The 20,273-nt window shown below is 51.9% G+C and overlaps 1 protein-coding gene and 1 pseudogene across 1 annotated transcript in view; one reads left to right on the top strand and one right to left on the bottom strand.

Annotated features, from left to right (window-relative positions):
* Lgr6 (leucine rich repeat containing G protein-coupled receptor 6) overlaps positions 1-20,273 on the bottom strand; it is a 114,021-nt gene that overhangs the window by 4,470 nt on the left and 89,278 nt on the right. Inside the window, exons 9-20 of the mRNA XM_033761978.1 lie at positions 17,523-17,591; positions 15,496-15,567; positions 15,197-15,268; positions 13,568-13,636; positions 11,628-11,699; positions 10,499-10,564; positions 9,434-9,505; positions 8,927-8,998; positions 7,169-7,294; positions 6,079-6,239; positions 2,306-2,386; positions 7-145 (exon numbers count right to left, since the gene is read on the bottom strand). Of these exons, the coding sequence (XP_033617869.1) occupies positions 7-145; positions 2,306-2,386; positions 6,079-6,239; positions 7,169-7,294; positions 8,927-8,998; positions 9,434-9,505; positions 10,499-10,564; positions 11,628-11,699; positions 13,568-13,636; positions 15,197-15,268; positions 15,496-15,567; positions 17,523-17,591 (1,071 nt within the window). The remainder of the gene's footprint in view (positions 1-6; positions 146-2,305; positions 2,387-6,078; positions 6,240-7,168; positions 7,295-8,926; positions 8,999-9,433; positions 9,506-10,498; positions 10,565-11,627; positions 11,700-13,567; positions 13,637-15,196; positions 15,269-15,495; positions 15,568-17,522; positions 17,592-20,273) is intronic.
* On the top strand, positions 1,033-1,129 carry LOC117285635 (annotated as a pseudogene).

Genomic DNA, 20,273 nt, shown 5'->3' with positions numbered 1-20,273 from the left:
GGGGGCAGGGGCCCGGGCCCGGGCCCGGCAGCAAACACGGTCAGCAGCACCAGCCCGTTGCAGAGCACAGAGAGCAGCGCGATGGCCCACACGGCCAGGCGGATGCCCCAGCTCTCAAAGAGGTGCTCGCAGGGCTTGAAGGGGCCTGCAGGAGAGAGAGCTGGCGTTATGCCCGGGCCGAGGCTACTGGGATCGGCCGAGGGGCCTCTGTGTCCAGGGGACCCCCAGTCAGAGGGAGATAAGTATAGCTCCCGCCCGCGAAGTAACTCCTGCTTGCAGTGTGGAGACATTGGGGACATACACAGCTCGCCTTCTGAGGACCTGCAAACAGGGTGAACACGACCCCTCCTCCGGATACACGTAAAAAGTAGAAACATACGAGTATACACACTAAGTCGGTACAGTGCAAGCCCAGGTGTTGAAATAATGTTATGTAAAGCAGTCTTTCCATCAGAGCACCACGTGGAAGGATGGACGAGACAGACTGAGAGGAGGGACATGCAGGAGAGGACGGGGCATTAGAACTGGGATTGTGGCTGAGGCTCTGCCCAGTGGTCACTAAGGACTCGGCTGAGCAGATATGGTACCAGGCTGGCGCTCTGCTGCTCTGTGAGAGGTGCAGGGCACATTTCCAGTTCCTTGTTCCTTGCTCAGTCAGTGCTTGCGAGGTAAACAGGTGACCAAAATACAGACTCCTGGTTTTCCGATCTCACTGCATTAGATGGGTGAGATCCTGGTGTTTTCCATCTCTTCCTCCAGAGTCTGCTCTTAAATCACCCTGCAACTTAGGACCTACTCTTTCTTCATTTCCTTTGGCTTCAGACTCTTGTTTCTCAGTGTATTTCTAGGAAGCTTGGGAATTTGAGAGGCTATTTGAGTGAGAGCTATTTTTAAAATATGTTTTCTGATTATGAAATAATAGATGGTAATTGTAGAAAAAAATTTAAATATAACAAGGAAAAACTAAAACTGCTTATGACTTCATCTTCCAGAGAACTCATTGTTTTGGTATGTTTCTAAAAATACATATATATTGCTTCTTGGCCTTTTGGCTAAGATCAAGTGTAGTATCTAAAAATACATATATACCTACTGATATTTAAACTAAGCTGGTCTTTAAATAGCCTTTTATTCCCTTTAAGTCAAAGTTTGTTAGGCATACTTTCCCATCTCCTCAAAAATATTTTCAATGGCTGTGCAATAAATACTCTACCATATGATGTACTATAATTTATCTGGCCATTTGTATGATCTATTTTAAAAGCAAGTTTAAGTTGGACCTTGTTTTTTGGAACTTCCTCTTATACCTCACTCCCTGTTGATTACTGGTTTTCATAGGTGAAATTTCTGTGGCCGTGTGAATGAAGCATGTGGGTTTCCAAGAAGAAAAGAGAAAAAAAAAAAACACCGCCTGCTTCCTCTAGGTTGGGTCAGGGCTCTGGTCTGAGCTGGCACTGGGCAGTGCACTGTTGTCCCTAAGTGCTAAGAGCTGGTGTTGGGCAAGGTCAGGCCAGCACCACCAGCTTCAGAGAGGAAAAAGGGAGAAGGTCAAGTGGCCTGAGCCAAAGAAAGGTGGCTGGAGGTGGGATGAAATCGAAGCAGCAAACTTTGCCACTCTCTGTACATAATGAACAGTTCCTGGCCTGGCTTAAGCAGGACGCTGCTGGCTTCTGGCGTAGCCTGTCAGCATTTTATACGCAAGGAAGGGACCTCTTCACTGTAAACATCTTAGGTTGAATTGCACTAAGGAGAAAGAGAATTCTCTTACTTAATGGATTAAATCTTAATGGATTTAGGTTGGACTCTATAGCTCTTCCTTCAGCTGTAATGGTTAGTTAGATAGCACTGTAAGGTTCATGCAGAGACACTGTGGAGTTTTTCTGCCTGGAGCATTTTAATAAAGAGAATGCATTCTTTCTGGGATGGAGCAGATGACATTTCAGAGTCCCACTAAGCTCTAGGATTCTGTGATGTGGGTCTTCAGCTGAAGGAGTGCTCAGAAGCAGCCCCACATGCTTCCCTGGGCAATGGGATCCAGACTTCCTTTCTTGCTTCTCCATGATGGTGGTTTTCTCTGGCAGGCATAACCTCTAGGTGGCTCATCTATCAAGATTGCCTGACTCCCCCTCACTCAGCCCCACTACTCCTCACAAGTAGTCAAGGGCGAGAACCCCAGCTCCTTCCCCAGGCCCTCCCCCAGCAGGTGGGCAGCAGTCCCCAAAGCTTGCTAGCCGAACTGCCCTGTCATCTAGGTGGCAGGGTGCCCTGTCCTCAACCCCTTCCCCTGCTCCCCAGGTCATCTTACCAGGAACAGGACTGCATTGGACACTGAGGTGTGGCTTTGAGTCCTCCATCTCCAGCTGTAGCTCGTCCAGGTCCAGGTCGTCTGAGAGGGGAGACAAGACAGAGGCTCAGGCCTTTGGCCCCACCTTTCTGGTAAGTCCCAGATGTGCCTCTCACTAACTCTGCTGCGTACTGGTTGTCTGGCAGCTCTGCATATCTCTTTCTGCCCTGGGGTGTAAATATCCAGTCATCTTCTATCCACGTGTGGGTTATGTGCATTGGTTCTGTACAGCACACTTTTCACACGGACCTGTTCTTTCTGCTACTCAGCATTCTCCTCCGCCTTCTTCTGGCTTAAGTCTGGAAGTGCTGCTAGTGGCTGCCCTGACAACAGGAGCTAGAAATCACAGGGTTCTCCACTCTGGCCAGGGTGGTGTTGCAATTCCGTGTCCAGTTTTGAATGCTGCATTAAGGAGATCAGTGGGCTGCAGTGTGTTGACAGGTTAATCAAGGAGAGTGAGGGAGTAGAAGTCATTTGTGTGAGAAATAATCAGAATTAACTGGGGGATATTTAGCTTGCAGAAGGCAAAGCTAAGTGAGGCTATTATGGCTGTCCAAGAGTTGAAAGCTTAGGTGTAAAGGAGACCCTTACTTGCTTTGTCGCAGAGTGTAGAACGTCAATGTTGGATGGTAGAAGATAGCAGACTATGGCTCAAATGGAGATGTTCTAGCTCTTCCTACCGAAAACAAGTTCCCACAATTAGCTGTCCAACAAAGGAACACCCCACCTTCAAGAGGTGTACAGTGGACCCATGTGGCTGAATGCAATGCCATCTATATTTGGGCACTGGGTGAGTGCAGGAGTCAGGATGAGTAAGACATGACCCCACTCTCGGGGAGTTTATGAAGACAACCAAGGAAACAAGTCATCATGCTACATCAGTGAATAGATTTACTTAACAAAGACCCGTGTTCCTCCTTAGTTTACTCTTCCTATGACTCTTCATCTTCGTGGCTGCATTGGCCTTCACAGCTGCCGTGGGAGGCAGGTGATGGACAGGGAAACTGAGGCTTATTGAAGTGGAGCTTGCCCAGGTCTAGCGACCAGTGAGCGACTGAACAGAATCTAAATGTAAATTTGTCTGACTATGGAGCCCAGATATTTTATTCATTCAGGGATGGACAGTTATTTGGGGAGATTAAAGAAAGGGAAGGATATAGGGAGATTTATAGATGCTTAAGCTGGGCATAGTTTGTCACTGGAGATGTTGAAACAGAAAATCCCCAACACGAGAGAGGGTGCTTCTACCCGGAGGCAGATTTGGACTAGATAACCATTAACGTTCCTTTCAATTCTAACATACGTATTTTCGTATTCATAATTGCAGGTTTGTTTCCACTTCTGGGGATAGAATTGAAGGCCTTGTGCATGCCAAGCAAACACTTCGCTCCAGAGACATATCCCCAGCCCCACTGCAGTATCCCTTAAACTAGGACTTGTGAACTCCAGGGGGTTATGGACATCTCAGGGGTTCATAAATTCTGTAAGAATTTTGAAAGGGTCGGAGACATAGTTCAGTGGTAGAGTACTGCCTATCATTGTGCAAGGCTTTGTGTTTAAACTAGCAGTACAAAACAATTTTTAAGATTGTTTTTAAAGAATAAAACTTAAGTTTTTTTAAGTCGGACTGGGAAAGTTATCTGAGGAATGGGTGGGGAGAAAGAATTGCTTATCTTTAAAAGTCGCCTCTACATTATTCAGGATTAGGAGAGTGCCCCGTGGCTCCTCCTCCATCCTAAGGGGATGGGTAGGTGACTCTGTTGCACTTGTCCCTGTCTTTGGCTGAGAGGTCTATTTCCTGCGTGGATCCTCCCTCCCCACTTAAAGGGGAAGCACTTTGAGTTGGTAGTTTTCCCAGGAGGCTGGAAGACTGTGGATCTGCGCTTGGCCTGGACAGCACCAGGGCGGGTAGGAGGCTGAGGTGTGCTCACAGAGTCCTGGCATTTCCTTCCCCCTCTACCTTTCATTCCATGCCCACTCTGTGTTCTAGAATGGAGCACAACAATTCTTTGAAATCACAACGCATGAGTGAGATGCAAGGGGTGAAACCCATAGTCTCTGTCTGAGGCTGGGAAAGTCACAGCCAAGGTGTTAAGTAACCACTTTTCAAACGAGGAGGAAATCGAATCTGGCCAGAGCAGCGGCTCCTGGCTTTTCTTCTGGAGGTTCAGCTGCTCCCACAGGAAGTGGGGGGGCCCTGCCCTAGCTCCCGTTACAGGCAGCAGGCAGCCCACGAGCTGGACGTCCTGTGGTTCTCCAAGACCTAAGCCCGGTGGAAAGTTTCACCTTGAGGAAGAAAAATTTCCACTCCTCCTTCCAGCCCCCTGAGGGAGTGTGCAGCAGACATCCGGGAATGTCCCCCGGGACAGCCGTCTGCTGGCCCAGCCAGCTGCTGGCCTTCTCCTCTTCCTCCTCCTCGTGTCCTGTACCCTCCCTGGAAGGTGCTTGGGGACACTGGGAGGGAGGCTCTCAGAGACCCTTCTGAGCATTTGCCCAACATTTGGACTAAGCCACAGAGATAATACATCTCTTTCGTTTTAAGATAAGGAAATTCTACACCATCATGAAATGTCTTTCTTGCATATTAAATTTGACTTTTCTTCAGCTTCTTCATTGAGATATTGTAGAAAGGAAGTTCAAGGCAGAAAAAGGAATCCAAGAAGCAGGGCTCCTGGTTTCTCTCCTATCTCTGCAAGGAGAGGAAAACATTCCTTTCCACCTTTTATCTAAGCATCACTTAGTAGATGACCCCTCAGAACTCCCTGGCTACCCAACTACAGTGTCTCCCTTTGCCTCAACTCTCTCACAAAAGATGGATCTGGCCCAAGGCTCTGTGAGGCCCTCTTGATCCCACAGGCCACAGAGGTGTCACTGATTCACAGGCAGACAGGAGGCACCTGTTAGCCTCCGACGGGCGAATCCCTCCAGCGCTCCTTTTGACTCCAGACCCTAGTGAAGGTTCGTCTTGATTGTGTTAACCTGACTGACTTCGGGATCCACCTAGGCCATCCGGGGAGTACATTTCTGGGTGTGCCTGGGTGGGTCACAGCAGCGTGGCCTTGGGGTCTATGGTTTCTGGCCTCTTCCTCTGGGGCAGGCTGTTTCCCTGCTCTGCTCCCAGCTGCCATGAACTAAGCAGCTTTGCTCCGCCATGACGTTCCTGATTTGGAGCTGGCTGACCACAGACTAAATCCCCTTAAAATGTGAGCCACATTAAACTTTTTCTCCTTTAACTTTGAACATCAGGTATTGTTTCCATCAATGGGGAAACTGATGGATATAAAGACATTGTAGGGGGGGTTTTATCTTTTCTGCAAGCAGGTTTCATTCAATCAGTTTAATGTAGTCCTACATTTGGCTCAAGGTGATGAACCAAAGAGTCCGTCTTCTCTGAAAACCCCCTGAGGCTGAAGGACTCCTGTGACCAGGGAGCACACAGAGAAGCAGTATTGACAAATGGGGAGCATAAGGAACTTGTGAGTCAAAGTCCAGGAGAGTGTTGAGCCATTGCTGCTGCTGTAGTTACCACTGTTACTCTTCCCCAAGCACCTCTAGGGCTTGGCCTTGGAGAGACAAATGTAAACACTGGCAGAGACCCTCCCAGGTGCCAAGCACCCCCTGTACCACCGCCACCACGGCTTCTCTCTCCAGCCCCTTTCCAAATCCCCCAAGCTTCCTCTCTGACTTCTGTCCACAGCCCCCCACTTGCCAGCCTGGGGCGCCCAGTCACTCACAGTGGGTCTCAGCTTGTCCAGCAAGGAGGCCCAGGGGCTTCTTTGGAGCCTCCTCCTCCTCCAGGTGGACGTCCTCAGCCTGCCACTGCCCAGAGGTTTTAGAGAAGCTGGCACAGACACCGTAGGCACAGCACTGGTAGGCGTAGGGCACCTCCAGGATCCTGGCCGAGGAGAAAAAGGCAGCCTCAGTGTGCCTGGAGTCTAAGACTTCAGTCTCAATGAAAAGAGCCCCAGTCCAAGAACCGAGCACTCGATTACCTGGCCTTCAACCCTACAGCTCCCTGTGCCCTGGGCCAGCAGCCTGCTGGGCTTTCTTTGTGAGAGCCTCGCAGCCTGACTCTGGTCTCTGAAGGACTCAGGATATATTCCAGTTTTCTCCTCATTCATTTTCGGGGACTGACATTGGGGAGAGAAACCTTCTGCCCAGCAGGCTCAGAAAGGACACAGAAACTTCTTTGAGGTTTCAGAGCACTCTGGTACTTTGCCCCCGCTCCCGGGCAGCAACTCTTATATTTAAGGAGGCAGGGATGCTCCTGACGACTCTTCACCCTTGCTCTGTGTGAGATTCACACCCTGTCTCCCACACTTTCTGGGCACCTCCGAGCTGGATTCGGTGCCCACCGAGGGTGAGGGCAGATACCTCGGGTTATCTCATTAGCCTGCAGCAGACGTGGCTTAGGCCACACAGACTGCACTGCTGCCCCTGCTGCACAGAGGAGGCCTGGATGTCATCAGCACCAGGGACTTGCTGTGTAGCTTATTTTCCACTCATCCGTGCCCTGGGTTCTGCCCTGATCCCAGGGGCCAGATGCTGCCCACGTGATGGTGGACAGCCTGGCTATGTGGAACCAGGCTCAGAGCGAGGAGGTCTAGGGGGGCTGGGGCCCTTCACACTGCTTCTCTCCTCGCAGGTGGTGTTGGGTGGGGGATGCTAAGAGACAGGAGGAAGGCAAGGCCTGTGCCAGACCGGGGGAGGCGGGCTCAGCCCTTCCCATGCAGTCTTGGCCACACTCTAAGCCTCCACACTCTTCTCGGAGGGAGGCCTGTGGCTTTCTCCCTGTCCCTCCACCGACCCTCCACCAGATCTCACCTCAGTTTTGGGAAACTCTCCTTGGAGAAGGCCTGAGACAGAGCCGGGTTCCCTTTGAGTTTCAGATGCATCAGGCCCCCAAGCCCGGCCAGGGGCAGGGTGCTCAGCTGGTTGTCTGTCAGGTCCCTAGGACAGTGGATGGTCAGGGTTATTGGCAGTCAGTGGGGTTGCTGAGGGGGCAGGGCTGTGCTGAGGGTGTGGCCAGTGTGCCTGGGATGGAAGCAAGAGGAGAGGAGCACAGGACAGAAGATGAGCTCAGAGAGAAGACGACATCACCCGCTGGGGGAAGAGGGCGGTCAGAGTTGTTAGAGGCACCTCTGTAACTCATTCATCCGTTCATTATTCATTCAGCAAACACTGGGTGCCAACTATGTACCAGGGACTGCTCTAGCTTAATACTAAGCCAACCCAATTTGAAGGTAACAACCCCACCTCCCCCAGCTCCCGTGCTCAGGTCTGAATCCTATCTCAGCACTCCCTGCCTGCCCCAACCCTACCCCAGGAGACCTAGCTGCTGTTTGCCTCTCTCCTGTCTCCCCTCGTCTTCTCTGATGATTCAAGAAGCCAGCATGGAGGATAGGACAGAGTTAGCTACAAGCGAGGATTGGGTCATTCATTTCTCCTGGCTGGGTCCACCTCACAGCCAGAGGTGAGGACATACGTGGTCTTCTACAGAAGACAGGTTAGAGGAAGCCTGGGCTCCAAACCAAACACCATGACCACAGACGCTGCGTCGTGGAAACAGCCCTGGAGGGGAGGCAGGAAACCTGGCACTGTCACCAACGCACTGTATAACCAAAGGGAGTCACAGGCCTGACTGAGTTCCAGTGCCCTCATGCTTCAATGGATAAAAATATCTGCCCTACGTATTGGCAGGAACAGAGCAAACAGGAGAGGGGCGATGGAGGTGAGGGTTTGCAAAGCTACAGTTCAGACCCAGAGAGCCACAGCCTGGGGAGGGGTCCTGTGCCACCAGGAGCTCTGGGCTCTGATGGTGGGCTTGAAGCAAGCTTCTGCCCCGGGCCTTGGAGACATCGCTGGAGAGTGAGGGGCTTGGGTTGGATGATCTCCGAGGCCAGGCTGGGGCGAGCCCAGAGGAGTCTTTGTGTTACCAGAAAGAAGTGGTGAGATGTGCCTTCAGAACACACAGCCTGGCAAGAAGCCATGGAGGACGTCAGCTCCTCTTTGGGTAGGAGCCTTTGTGCAGTGAACAACGCTCACCACAGTGCAGCCCCTTCAGAAGCCCCTCTAGCCCAGATATAATGACCATGGCGCAGCTTGGCCTGCTTCCTGTTTACATCCATGTGATTTAGAGGAGCCCTGGTCCCTGCTGCCCTGCAGAGTGACAGCTCAAGCAGGGGACCCTCAAGCACTCTGAGACCCCGGCTTCCATATCAGCCACCACCTTCTTGCACCGAGAAGGGGTGCCAAGCCCATGCACCCTATACTGGTGCACAGAGAGGACACAGAGCCTGGGGTGGGTGGGGGCAGGGGATGTGGGGAGGACTGGGTCTGCCAAGATGTTGCAGAAATTAGCAGATGATGTTCTGGAGCTTGCGGGAGGCAGGCTCTGTTTATCAGACTCCACAGTCTGTCAAACGGACTGTCGGAATGATTGATTAAGCCGGAGTCCATCTCCCTGGGATATGTGGTCACACACGGGTGTCCCTCCTCAGGGGTGGCCCCCCCTTCCCACTCCCACCAGCCCACAGCCCCATTTGGTCTCCGTGTCCTGCAGGAGAATTAGCAGGCACTTACAGCTTGACCAGGGAGCGCAGAGTGGAGAAGGCCTCCGGGTGGATGGACCGGATGGAGTTCCAGCTTAGGTCCCTGTGGACACAGAGCATGACAGGAGAGTGCGTGACAGTGACACGGGGAGGATGCACTGTTCCCAGTCTGAGCTCTCACATGGCCCCCGTCTGACTTGCCCCCAGCAGCAGTGAGTCCCTTAGCCTTCGGGGGACCTTAACCTTGGGTACCTACTGCTGCCCAACTCCCAGCCTGTTTGTGGACCTCAGAACAATGGCCTAATAGCTTGGCTCCTGAGTCTCACGGCCACCTAGGTCCCAGCTGGAGAAACTGCTTGTGGAGAAGCCATCCAGATGGGAAGATCCCTCTCCTGTGTGTGCTAGGGAAAGGGCTACAGAGCAGGGAGGTGACGTGCCTGTCACGTGCTTACATAGGACACACGTGCTATGGGTAGGAGCCTGGCAGAGGGAGGCAGTGACACCTCCACCACCCACCCTGAGCGCTGCAGGTACTCACAGGGCTTGTAAGGAGCTCAGCTGGCTGAAGGTGTCTGCTCCAATTTCCCAGATGCGGTTGTGTTGGAGGCCACTAGGGCAGCAAGAGGGGCTGGATGAGTCTGCAGGCCCACACTCTGGCTCTGCTCCATACCCCCCAGCACTGGGAGGAAGAAAAGAGAGCCCCCCACTTCTCTTGGCATGGGAAGAAAGGGCCCAGCCCGCGGAAGTCACCAGAATTAAAGGGAGTACAGGGGGATCCGGTTGCCTTGGGTAAGTGGGTCAGGAGACAAAGCCACAATGGCCCAAAAGGGAGTCAGCTTCCAGTGTCCCCACCAGGCCTGGCTCCCAGCCCAGCTGCCCCCCATACTCCCTTCTGCATGGGTCCTCAGACCCTAGCGAGGCACCAGGGCACCACCCAGCCCTTGGGTAGCCCCAGTGACTTAGGCTGAGCTGAGAAGCAGAGCTCAGTATCCAGGCTGAGGATGGACTCTTGGCCTAGCAATATCAAAGGCCCTTCTTCCACCGTCACCCAGACAAACAGGACAGACCCTGGGGTGTTGTCTCTCTCTCCTGGCCCCCCCAAAGAATTGCCCTCCTAGGTCCCCACCCTGGGAGGCTCAGGAGGCCATGCAAGCTTGAGAGAGCAGGAGCTGGGGGGCAGGACTTAGGATTTTTAAAGTGATCTTTTTCCCTGTGAACTTGGATCCCCTGTGTGACTGTGCGTATCTGTGTTATGTGAGCTCACACATACACGTGTGCGTGTTTAGGGGAGTGTGAAAATAGAGCGTGTGCTCTGAAATGCAGGGAGCTCCAGCTCCTCTGAAGCCTTCTTGTGTCTAGTCCCATGAGCCCTGATGTGGCCCTGTCCCTCCCTTGTCCCTCCCATGGCTGAATCACTGCTGCACTACTGTGTGAGCCTGGGGTCAGGTCCAGGCCTCTGCCAAGCTCCCATCCTTAAACCTTGGGTTCAGCAAACTCCAAGAAGGAGAAAAGTAAGTGTGGTTTCGGCCTTGCTGCCCACCTCCCCTCAGACCTGCCCAGCTCTGGCTTGCTTGCCTTTGTCCCTCCCAGCCCCCAGACTCACATTTCCTCCAACTTCTGACACCTGTGCAGGCTGGGCAGCTCCTTGATCTGATTATGAGACAGCTCCCTGGAGGAGAGAGGAAGGCCAGGGCTGGCTGGAGGGCAGCGGCTGCGAGGGTAGGGGTGGGTGGGGGAACAGCTCTGGCCAGGGCTGTGCTTTCCTGCTTAAGCAGCTGAAGGTCTCGGGGACCCTGCAGGGACACAGCTGTGGATGCCTCTCACTCCACTGGACTTCAATTAGACTTCTCTTCGTGTCCCCCGCTAAGTCCCCTCCTCACTGGGCCTGGGTGGGGCTGGCTGGGCTGGCTGTTTTTCTTCAGTAGGGCTTCCTTTTCGACAAAGCCTGGGGGATGCTGGGAGCATCCCGGGGGAAGTGGACTGCATGCAAGAAGGCATGAGGATAAGAAAAGAGACTGAGTGGGCTGCAGGGAAGGAGACAGCCATACCAGCCCAAGTAAACAGTGCCTATAACCACCGCTTACGGAGTCAGCAGGGCGCTTTGAGAGCATCTGGCCCCACCCTTGCACTTAACAGCTGAGGCACCTAAGGCCCTAGGATGCCCAGTCAGCGGCAAGGCTATGACCGGAACGCACTTTTTCAGACACCCCAGGGACAGCGTACCCATCTCGAACTGTGGGACTCCGGCCCCTAGGGAGGAGTCTCTGATTTAAATTGGAGTCAGGGAGATAAAAAGACTCCCCTTGATCTGCCTTACACGTTGCTTAAGTACCTCCTTCGATCCCAGAAAGAATTAACTTTCTTGTACATATGAGAGTGATCATGCCATTTAGTGGGCACCTACTGTCTTTACACGTATTTTTTCAACCTTCACAAATTTATTTTCATTTTTCAAATGAGGAGACTGAGGTTCAGAGACTTTGAAGAGTGACCCCAAATAAGCACAGCTTGTGAGGGTCCCAATTGGTCCTCAAACCACCCGTGCCTGACTCCAGAGACCAATCATCATCTTTCTGTCTTGAACGGGGGAGGAGATCCCAGCCCCTCTGCAGCAGGTCTCAGCAGAAGCCTGAGATGCTGTGACCAAGTGGAGAGGAGCAGGAGGAGCCTTTTCTGGGGCATCAGGGCAGTGGCGCAATGCCAGGATTGTGGAACGCTTGTGAGCCACTCACAGGACTCGGAGCCTGGGCAGCTGCTGGCACATCCCCGGTGGGAGCAGCTGGATACCCGCGCGGGTCAGGGTCCTGCAGGGAGAACAGAGACAGCTGGCACCAGGCCCAGGGCTCTGTCATTCCCAGCCACCCATCTCCAGCTCTGGACGGATACCGTCCTGGGAGGACAGAGCTGACAAAAGAGAAAAGTGATGGGACAGACAGGGCAGGGCGGGGCTGTGGGGACAGAAAGGAGCAGGCAGCCGCTGGCACCTGAGAGACAAGTGCCCCTGGGCTTGGAAGAGCTGGGGTAGGAGGTGGAGAGAGAGGGCCTCAGCTCTGGGACTCTGCTTGGCAGGCAGACCCTGTGAGCCCAGACCTACCATTTCCCCCCAGCCCGTCACCACCCCAACGCTCATAATGGTCTCCAGCAGCACCGGGCCTGTGGGAGGAGGACTAAATCTCCCATGCTCTAGGGGCCGTAGGGAGGAGGGGTCGTCATGGCAGGGAGTAGACAGAAAAAAGCTGAGTCAGATCATGGGAACAAAGCACAGAGTTTGCTCCCTGTGCCTTGGGGGAGGGAGAAGAGAAGGGAGAGAAAGGAAAGACCCAGGGACTGGGTGGAGAGGGCTGTGGGGGCAGATTGGAGAACGGGCTTGGCTTAAGGCACAGGGTGTCCTAGGAGGGACCCAAGGCCGAGGTCATTCTTGGGGAGCTGCTATTTCTCTCATGGAAAATTTTCCACATGCCAGCAACTCCGGGGGCAACACAATAGAGGCACAGAGCAGAGTTCCAGTCCCAGCAATGCCATGAATGAGCTGTGTGACGTGAGGCAGTGAGCTGACTTCCTGACACTCTGGTATTTGCTTGATTGCTTCATGTATTCACTTAGAATGCACTGAGGGCCTACTGTGCACCACCGCCCCCTTCCCTCTACAGGGCCTGACAGTAGAGAGCCTGAGAAGGGCTCTGTCCGGAGCCTTGGAAGGACAAAGGGGGTAGGTTTTCACAACCTCCCGCCCTGCCTGTGTCTTCAGTGCATGCATGGCCTGGGGTTAGGACCTCCAAGGTCAGACCTGAAAAATCCAAGCGGGGTAAAGGGTGGGGGGCCGCCTCTCAGTCCCCTCCTGCCAGCGCCTGCCGGGCCTGGAGGTAATGCAGCATCAGGAGATGGACCACAGCCAGGAGTGGGCAGCACATCAGGAGGTATAATAGATAATGTGAGATAGGACGAAAGCGGACAAAGAGGACGGGGAAATGAGAGGGGTGGGCAAGGAAAGAAGGGAATGCAATTAATACGAGAAAATGAGAAATAATGGAAACACAGTCTTTGTAGCTAGGGAGGGAGGGGTTGAAAGGAGGGCAGGGGAATGCGGGGGGAACCCCAAGATCGATTATGTAAAGGCACAAATTTCCAACAATGAATGTATATCCATATTGTATACCTTAAATGTACCAATAAAATTAACTAAAAAAAAACTTCATTCAGATGTATCCACAATGCACATTCTTGATATCCACTATAGGAGTCAATGAAATGAAGACATCATGACTCCCATGAGAGCTATAGAGAAACAGAAATTTCATATTTGGCAATACTCTTTGGGTCATGTTTAAGACATATAGGGAGGAGAGTGGACACATAAATGTCATGGGCTGAAGATATTTTAGCACTTCTGTGGACAATAAATTGTGTTCAGTTTAACAATCTGTGTTAGTATAAAGTCAACATATTCTAGGAAAAGGTAAAGGACTCTGACAGTAATTTTGTTATATCAAATAAAACTTTTAAAGATGCACACATTATGAATAAATTTAAAATCTTGTACTTAAAAAAAAAAAAAAGAGGCAGGTCAGAGGAGGGGGACAGCTTTCCTGGATACAGGAGGAGGTGGAAAAGGAGGAGCGCCTGGGTGGAGTTGGGGAGACAGAGCAGGTGGAGGGACAGGGAATCCACTCACAAGATCTCCAGGCTGGTGGTGCCTTTGAGGTCTGGGAATTCCTGGATGTCTGTGGCACCATTCAGGGATCTGGAAACAGAGATGAGCTCGGAGGGTGGGTCAGGGCATCGTGACATCTGGATTCCTGACCCTAAGGACTCTACCTCTCGGGGAAAGTGTCACCTCTCTCCAGCCTCCCCCAAAGCACCAGTGGCCCTGGTGGAGGCTGAGTGGTGCACAGAAGGATCCCAGTAGCCATTTTCTTAGGTTGGCTCAGCCCACCCTAGCCCAGATTAAGCCAGGCAACTTCGGTATCGCAACAGTAAGAACAACAACAAAGACAAAAGGGAATCATGTGTTGAAAAGTCAACAGCACTGCGCTTCTAAAAAAATCCTTGGCTTCTGGGTTTGCTTCTTAGAGTTTAAGATAGGGTCGCTCCTAAATAGCTACTTACTGTGGCTTTATTTGCCCTCATAGTCCTTCTTAAGATCGATGTATTTTTTATTATTTGTTCATTTGTAGAACTGGGGCTAGAACTCAAGATCTTGTGCTTGCCAGGCACACATGGCACCACTGAGCTACATTCCCAGCCTGACTTTTTTTGATTTTTTGAGACAGGGTCTCACTACTAGTTCAGGCTGGCCTTGAACTCATTATGTAACCCAGGCTGGCCTCGCACCCCCGGCAATCCTCTGCCTCAGCTTCCCAAGTGCCGGGATTATAGGTGTGCCCCACTGCTTTAGAGTGATGGTTTTCCCTGTCCACGGTTCCCTATCATAGTGGGGACATGGAGCCTGCACACAGCAGGGCAGCAAACAAACAACACCCTGAGAAGGCAGCAATGTCCAGCAATGCGTCCAGGATCAGAAGTTGGGGACTTGGGTTCATGCCTGGATAGTACCTGAGCACCTCAGGCCCCATCTATAAAATGGGCCAGTAAGAGCCACCCCCTATGACTGGGATGAAGATGGAATCCACTAGGGGACACGAAGCAGGTGCTTTGAAGGTGTCAGCTACGTCACCACGAGACCACAGTGCTGAGAGCAATCCACACATGGTTTTTTGAAGGAGAGGGTCTCAGCCGGGAATTGAAAGACTGAGAGAAAGCACACCTTCAGGCCCAGCGTGTCTTTTTGTTTTGTTTTGTTTTCATTTGGGTACCAGGGATTGAACTCAGGTCTTTGTGTTTATGAGACAGGCGGCAGAACCACTGAGCTAAATCCCTGGCCCCAGGCCGAGTGTGATAAAGGGCACAGTAAAACCCCAGGGAGCTGTGCTCCAGGGCCATCGAGAGCTGACCTTGAAAACACGTGACACTCAGACCCGGGTCAACTGTTCACTCAGCAGGGATGCAAGGGACAGCTTCCATGGGCAGGGTAATCAAAGAAGTCGGATGAAACACCTTGGCCACGGAGAAGGGCCACTGTCCATCTGGGATCTGGGAAGGAGCTGCTGGTTGCGGGGCTGGTGCAAGGTCATTCAGACAGAGCTGGGTACAGATGTGAGGACAGTGGGGGCCGCCTCCCCAGAGGCCATGCTTCCCAGCAGGGCTGTGCATTTCAGGGGAGAGATCTGCGTGCAGAAGGCAGGAGCGAGCAAGCCATGTAGAGGGGAGGCCCAGACTGCGGCAGCCCGCAGGTGACACTTACAGCGTGTGGAGTTTAGGCAGGTACTGGAAAGCCGACCTTCCCACAGACTGGATTGGGTTATCATAAAAGTGTCTAGAAGAAAAGACCCAAACACCTGACTAGGCTTCTTGCTGCTTTCACCTGGAAGCAAGCTGACCACTGCTCCCTTCTCCCAGGGCAAACCCAGGAAGACAGAGAGAGGTGACCCTTGCAACCTCCTGCCTCCCCGGGGGCTTTCTAAGAGCATCCGGCTGCCTCCGGAGCCTCTGTGCTCCTCTTCCCCACAACACACAGCACCAAGAGCCAGAAGCAGCACTCACATCGTCTGCAGCAGAGGGTTGCCCATGAAGGCCTTCTCGGGGATAGCCTTGATGTTGTTGTTGTGGAAGCCCCTGGAAGACAACACCCAGGACTATTGGGGATTTGGGGAGAGGGAAAGACAGAGACATCCTGGGGCTTCCTGACAGCTGACTAAACAGCTGTGGACAAACAGACACCGGCCTGGAGAGTCTGACTCCCGTCCTGCCGGTGAGCTTCCTTCTCTGTCCCGTACCACACAGTCCTTTCTCAAACAAGGGCCACGGAGCCCCAAGCTTCAGGCCTCAGGAAGGCTGAGAGAGCAGCTCAAGGGCAAGGCGTCAAGAGGGGTCCTCTCCTCGGTCCTGGCGGGCAGGAGCCCTGGTGGGTCCCCACAGGGGAAGCCAGGGGTGTGCGGTAGGAAGAGCGCTTCCAGGGGACCCAGGCTGAGGATGTGCCTCAGACGGAGGCTGGCCTGGCCTCAAGGCCTGGAAATGAGGAAGCACAGGACATCCACAGCAGGAGGAGGGTGAAGGGGCAGAATCCGTGACTGAATGACCGTGGGTGGCATACGAGGCGTGTGGAATGAAGGACCCAGCGGAATGTCTGGGGCTGGAAGTCAGGAGCTACGTAAGGGATCACTTGGGAAGAGCATGTTCCGTGCTGAGCTGACAAGGGGGCCCTTCAGTCAGTCTCTTTTTCAGTGGAAGCCTCCGGGTCCCCTTGGTGTCCCCCCAGACACCGCTCACCTCCCTTCTCCTGCGTCCCATCACTGCTTCCACCTTTTGGTTTCTCCCTCACTCCTAAGTTCCCCCTCGGACACCGCCAGCAAATGCCAACCACCTAGGCTGGCTTCTTCCTCCCTTCCTCCCTCCCTCCTCCCGTCCTTCTTTCCTTTCCTTCTTCTCATCCCTCCTTTCTCTCTTCCCTCCTCCCCTCCTCCCCTCCTCTGCTCTTTCTTTTCTTTCTTCTAATGATACATTATACATTTCTGAATTCTTTCTGTCCGGTACTATACCAAGCGCCGAGGGGTTGGGAAGCTTATAAGACAGAGGCCCTGTCCTCAAGAAGCTTTCTCAAAATAGATGACAGACAGACAGACAGACAGATGCACACCTACATACATCCATGTGGAGGGATGGGAGAAAGACACCGCGTGCATACATGGTTATGGGTGCTAGACAGATGCACGCATATACACATATGGGTGGGTGCATGGACAGGTAATGGGTACACGCAAAGTGTGGATAGATGAATGGTGGGTGGATGGGTGGACAGATAGGTACACACACTCTACACGTGCATCCTCCGGCTCCTGCTAACTAGGTCTCTGCTCTCTCTTGCCGAATGCTTTCTTGTTTCCCGTCCTTGGCATACCCTATTCCTTCCATATCCTCTTGAGTGATCAACTATGGTCAAATATTGTCCTTCTTTCACATCTCAGCTCAAAGAACAAATAAAGCCAGACCTCGGTAACACACTGGCATTGGAGAACTTCAATAGTTTCTCACTCAGATCCTTTTCTCTGGCTGGCCCAGCCACTCCTCTTCTGCTCCCTGCACCTGGCCTTCCCACCTTCAAACTTCTGGAAGAGGTAAGGAACAGCATGGGGCTGGCACCCTAGGTCTTAGGTGGTGGTTTGAGTTATGAAGGTTCTGGGCTGTCTGAAAGTTTGTGTCTCATTTCGTAAGTCCTCAGGCCCCCTTAATCTGGCTCCAGTCCAATTTACACTAAATCTCTTACATCCCTATGAGCTTCCACGAGACAGGGACAGTGCTAGTCCCAGGATACCAGAGATAGCTTATGCCATGTGTCTTCCCAGGCTGAAAGGCCCAGGGTCATTTCTGCTGATGACACACTCCCAGGAAATGCTCAAAGCCAAGCTAATGAGGCCTGTGACTACTTAGAGCAGTACTGGGGGCCGAAAAGGGCCCAGAGCTACAACGTTTACAAGAACCATGGGAAGTGAGGAGGTGAGGGAGGCCCAGGCTGGCTTTAGCCCCTGCCCTTGGGGGGAAAAGATACCCACAGAAACCAGCAGGGAGCTTACAGTTCCTGCAGTCTGCCCAGGGTCCGGATGGCCACGGGGAACTCCTGCAGCTCATTATAATTCAGGTCTCTGGAATGGAGAGCAGAGCTGTCATTAGCAGCGCAGAGGCTTAACGGGGCATGTCAGGGACCCTGAGAAATGGAAACTTGGCTCTGGGGTTGGCCAGAGAGATGGGTTTTCCAATCTGTTGGATCCAGCTGCCAATGTCTGGAAACACATTTTTGGAATGCTTGTACTCCATTCCTACTCCACAAATCCTCAGGCTCTGAGGCTTCCTGGCAGGAGAACTGTTTAGAATGGGGGATGTACTTCAGGGCTGTGGATACCTGGAACCGCACCCCTCGGAATAGTCTCCACAAGCTGAGGAAAGTATCTCAGGCCTTTGGAGACAGGAGGGGTGGAGGGAAAGGAAGAATGAGGTGATCTTTAGCATCTTCTAACCAGCATCAAGGATCCCAGAAAGTTCCACCGCTGGCTACCTTGGCTATGGCCTCAGCTGTTGTCCTCTAAAAATATGAACAGTATGCTTTATCTTTGGATAGTAGCATGACTGCCAATCTTTGTTTTCTTTTATGCTTTTCTGCATTTTTCTTTTTTACAAAGAATATATAACATGTGATCAGAAAACAGCAAAGAAGTTTTAAAAGTGGGTAGCAACCCCATTTGGTAAGGTTGTGGGGAAACAGCCTTCTAACAAACTACAAGTGGAAATTTGTATACAACCTTGTAGAAGAAATCTGATCATCTTTTCAAATTAAAACATTCATACACAGACCCTCCAAGTCTAGGACTGTAACCTACAGTAGAGCCTGCACTCATGTGTAAAGATTTTTGTAGAGGGCCAGGGATTTAGCTCAGGGGTGGTACTCCTGCTTCACAAGTGCAAGGTTCTGAGTTCGATCCTCAGTTCTGAAAAGAAAAAAGATCATTGTAGAAAGATGCTCATAACAGTATGGTTTAGGTGCCATTGATGTTGGAGTCCTTGGCCGCCATGACAGGGCAAAGGAAAGGAGGAGAAATAGGAGACGCCAATGGCAAAACTGATTTTCATCAGAAACAAAAAAATTAGAGCTATTCATGACAAATGAGCGCACCAAAGGCAGAGGCAGCCTGTGGGAAGTGGTGGGGGCAGGGCGTTTGAGTTTTTCGGGAGACAATGGAGAGGGACTGGGAGGCAGACAGTAAGAGCTATGGAGAGGTTTTGAAAGTTTCACTCTACACCAGTGACTGGGTTTCCTCTTTGCCCGGGCTGAGACAGACTTCAGAGAAATGGCAACTTTCAAAATATTAAGTTGGCTTTGGTTTTATTCAGTAGCCAGTGAATTAGCCCCATGGGGAAATGTGCCCGACCAGGATGGTCTTGCTGCCTCTAAGATCCTGTTGCTGACAATGACAGTCACAGGCTTTGTCAATGGGGGTGCGTCAGTTCCAGTGTCCCTCTTGAGCCTCCCGGGAGGACCCCAGGGCCCCAGCCCATCTTCTCAACCTTTTAAAGCCAGCCCTACCCTGGCAACTTTAAAGGTTGTCCAGTGCCAGGGCAGGGGGACCACGTGGAGGTCCTTTAGTTCCAAAGAGATTGGCAGGGTTTTATGGATAAATATTATGTTAACACAGAGATAATGACAGGCTCTTCTGCATGACAGGGTCATTACACTTAATAATCCATAGGTAGAGCCAGGAACCCAACCCAAGGGCCAAAGCAGCAGTGACAGGCATCTGGCAGCCAGTGTGCAGGATAATTGTCCCCTTCTACACACACACACACACTAATTATCTGATTACCCTCAGACTGCCCTGGTGATCCTGGTAATTGCAGCTTAAAATCCCTTCTGCTGGGCCCGCTCTGCTTATCCCTTACCGAGCCACACATCTTGGCCTCCCACACATCACACCTTGATTTGGCCAGAGACGGCCCCATAGGCTGGCTGAGGGTAGAGACTGTGCTCAAGCTGAGGCCAGGATGGGTACACAGCGCTCAGATTTAAACCGAGATATCAGAATCAGAAGCAGGAAGGTTTTTACACTTTGGTGCTCCTGGAGTTCTAAGGCTTCAGAAGATGCTGGGAACATCAGGTGGGCAGAGGGGAGAATGGCAGCAGCAGGGGTGAGAGAAATGGGCACTTTTTGGTCTTGAATTATATATGTAATTCCTAGCTCAATCTTTCAAAATCAGGTGTCCCCCTTTTAACTTGGCTCAGTTCCCTTAGGAATTCTCCGCTGTTGCCTGAGAGAATTGCATTTCCCATGACTTAGATGGATGTAACTTCATTCAAAAGCCTTAATATTGAATCATTATCTGAAGGCAGAATATTGCATTAGTCTGGCCTCAGAGCCTTTGCTTGCTATTCTTTCTGGCTATTGTTCTTCCCCCGGAATCTTGTACTTACTTCCTTGCTTTACTTGAGTGCCTGACCAAATTACACCTTATCAAGACCCCCCTCTCTGACCACTTTATTCCAAATAGCACACCTGTCACTTCCTCTTCATTTGCTGGATTAAAAGTGATCACAGGGCTGGAGACATAGCCTCGTGGAAGAGTATATACTTAGTATGCCTGAGGATCTGGGTTTGACCCCAGCATCCCCAAAACACTAAATAAAATGCATCCTATTTTTTAAAAAAGAATCTAAAAAAGTGGCCACAAATCCTTTGCAGCTTTTCCTATCAAAAGAGGGTGTCTGGGGGTGGGGATTTAGCTCAGTGGTTCTGCCACCTGCCTCGCAAGTGCAAGGTCCCAAGTTCAATCCCCAG

Source organism: Fukomys damarensis, unplaced genomic scaffold, assembly GCF_012274545.1.
Source record: "Fukomys damarensis isolate Sample0158 unplaced genomic scaffold, DMR_v1.0_HiC HiC_scaffold_11, whole genome shotgun sequence".
Classification (NCBI taxonomy): Eukaryota; Metazoa; Chordata; class Mammalia; order Rodentia; family Bathyergidae; genus Fukomys; species Fukomys damarensis.
Note: the sequence above shows the minus strand (reverse complement) of the source record. Positions and strands in the feature narration are given on the sequence as shown.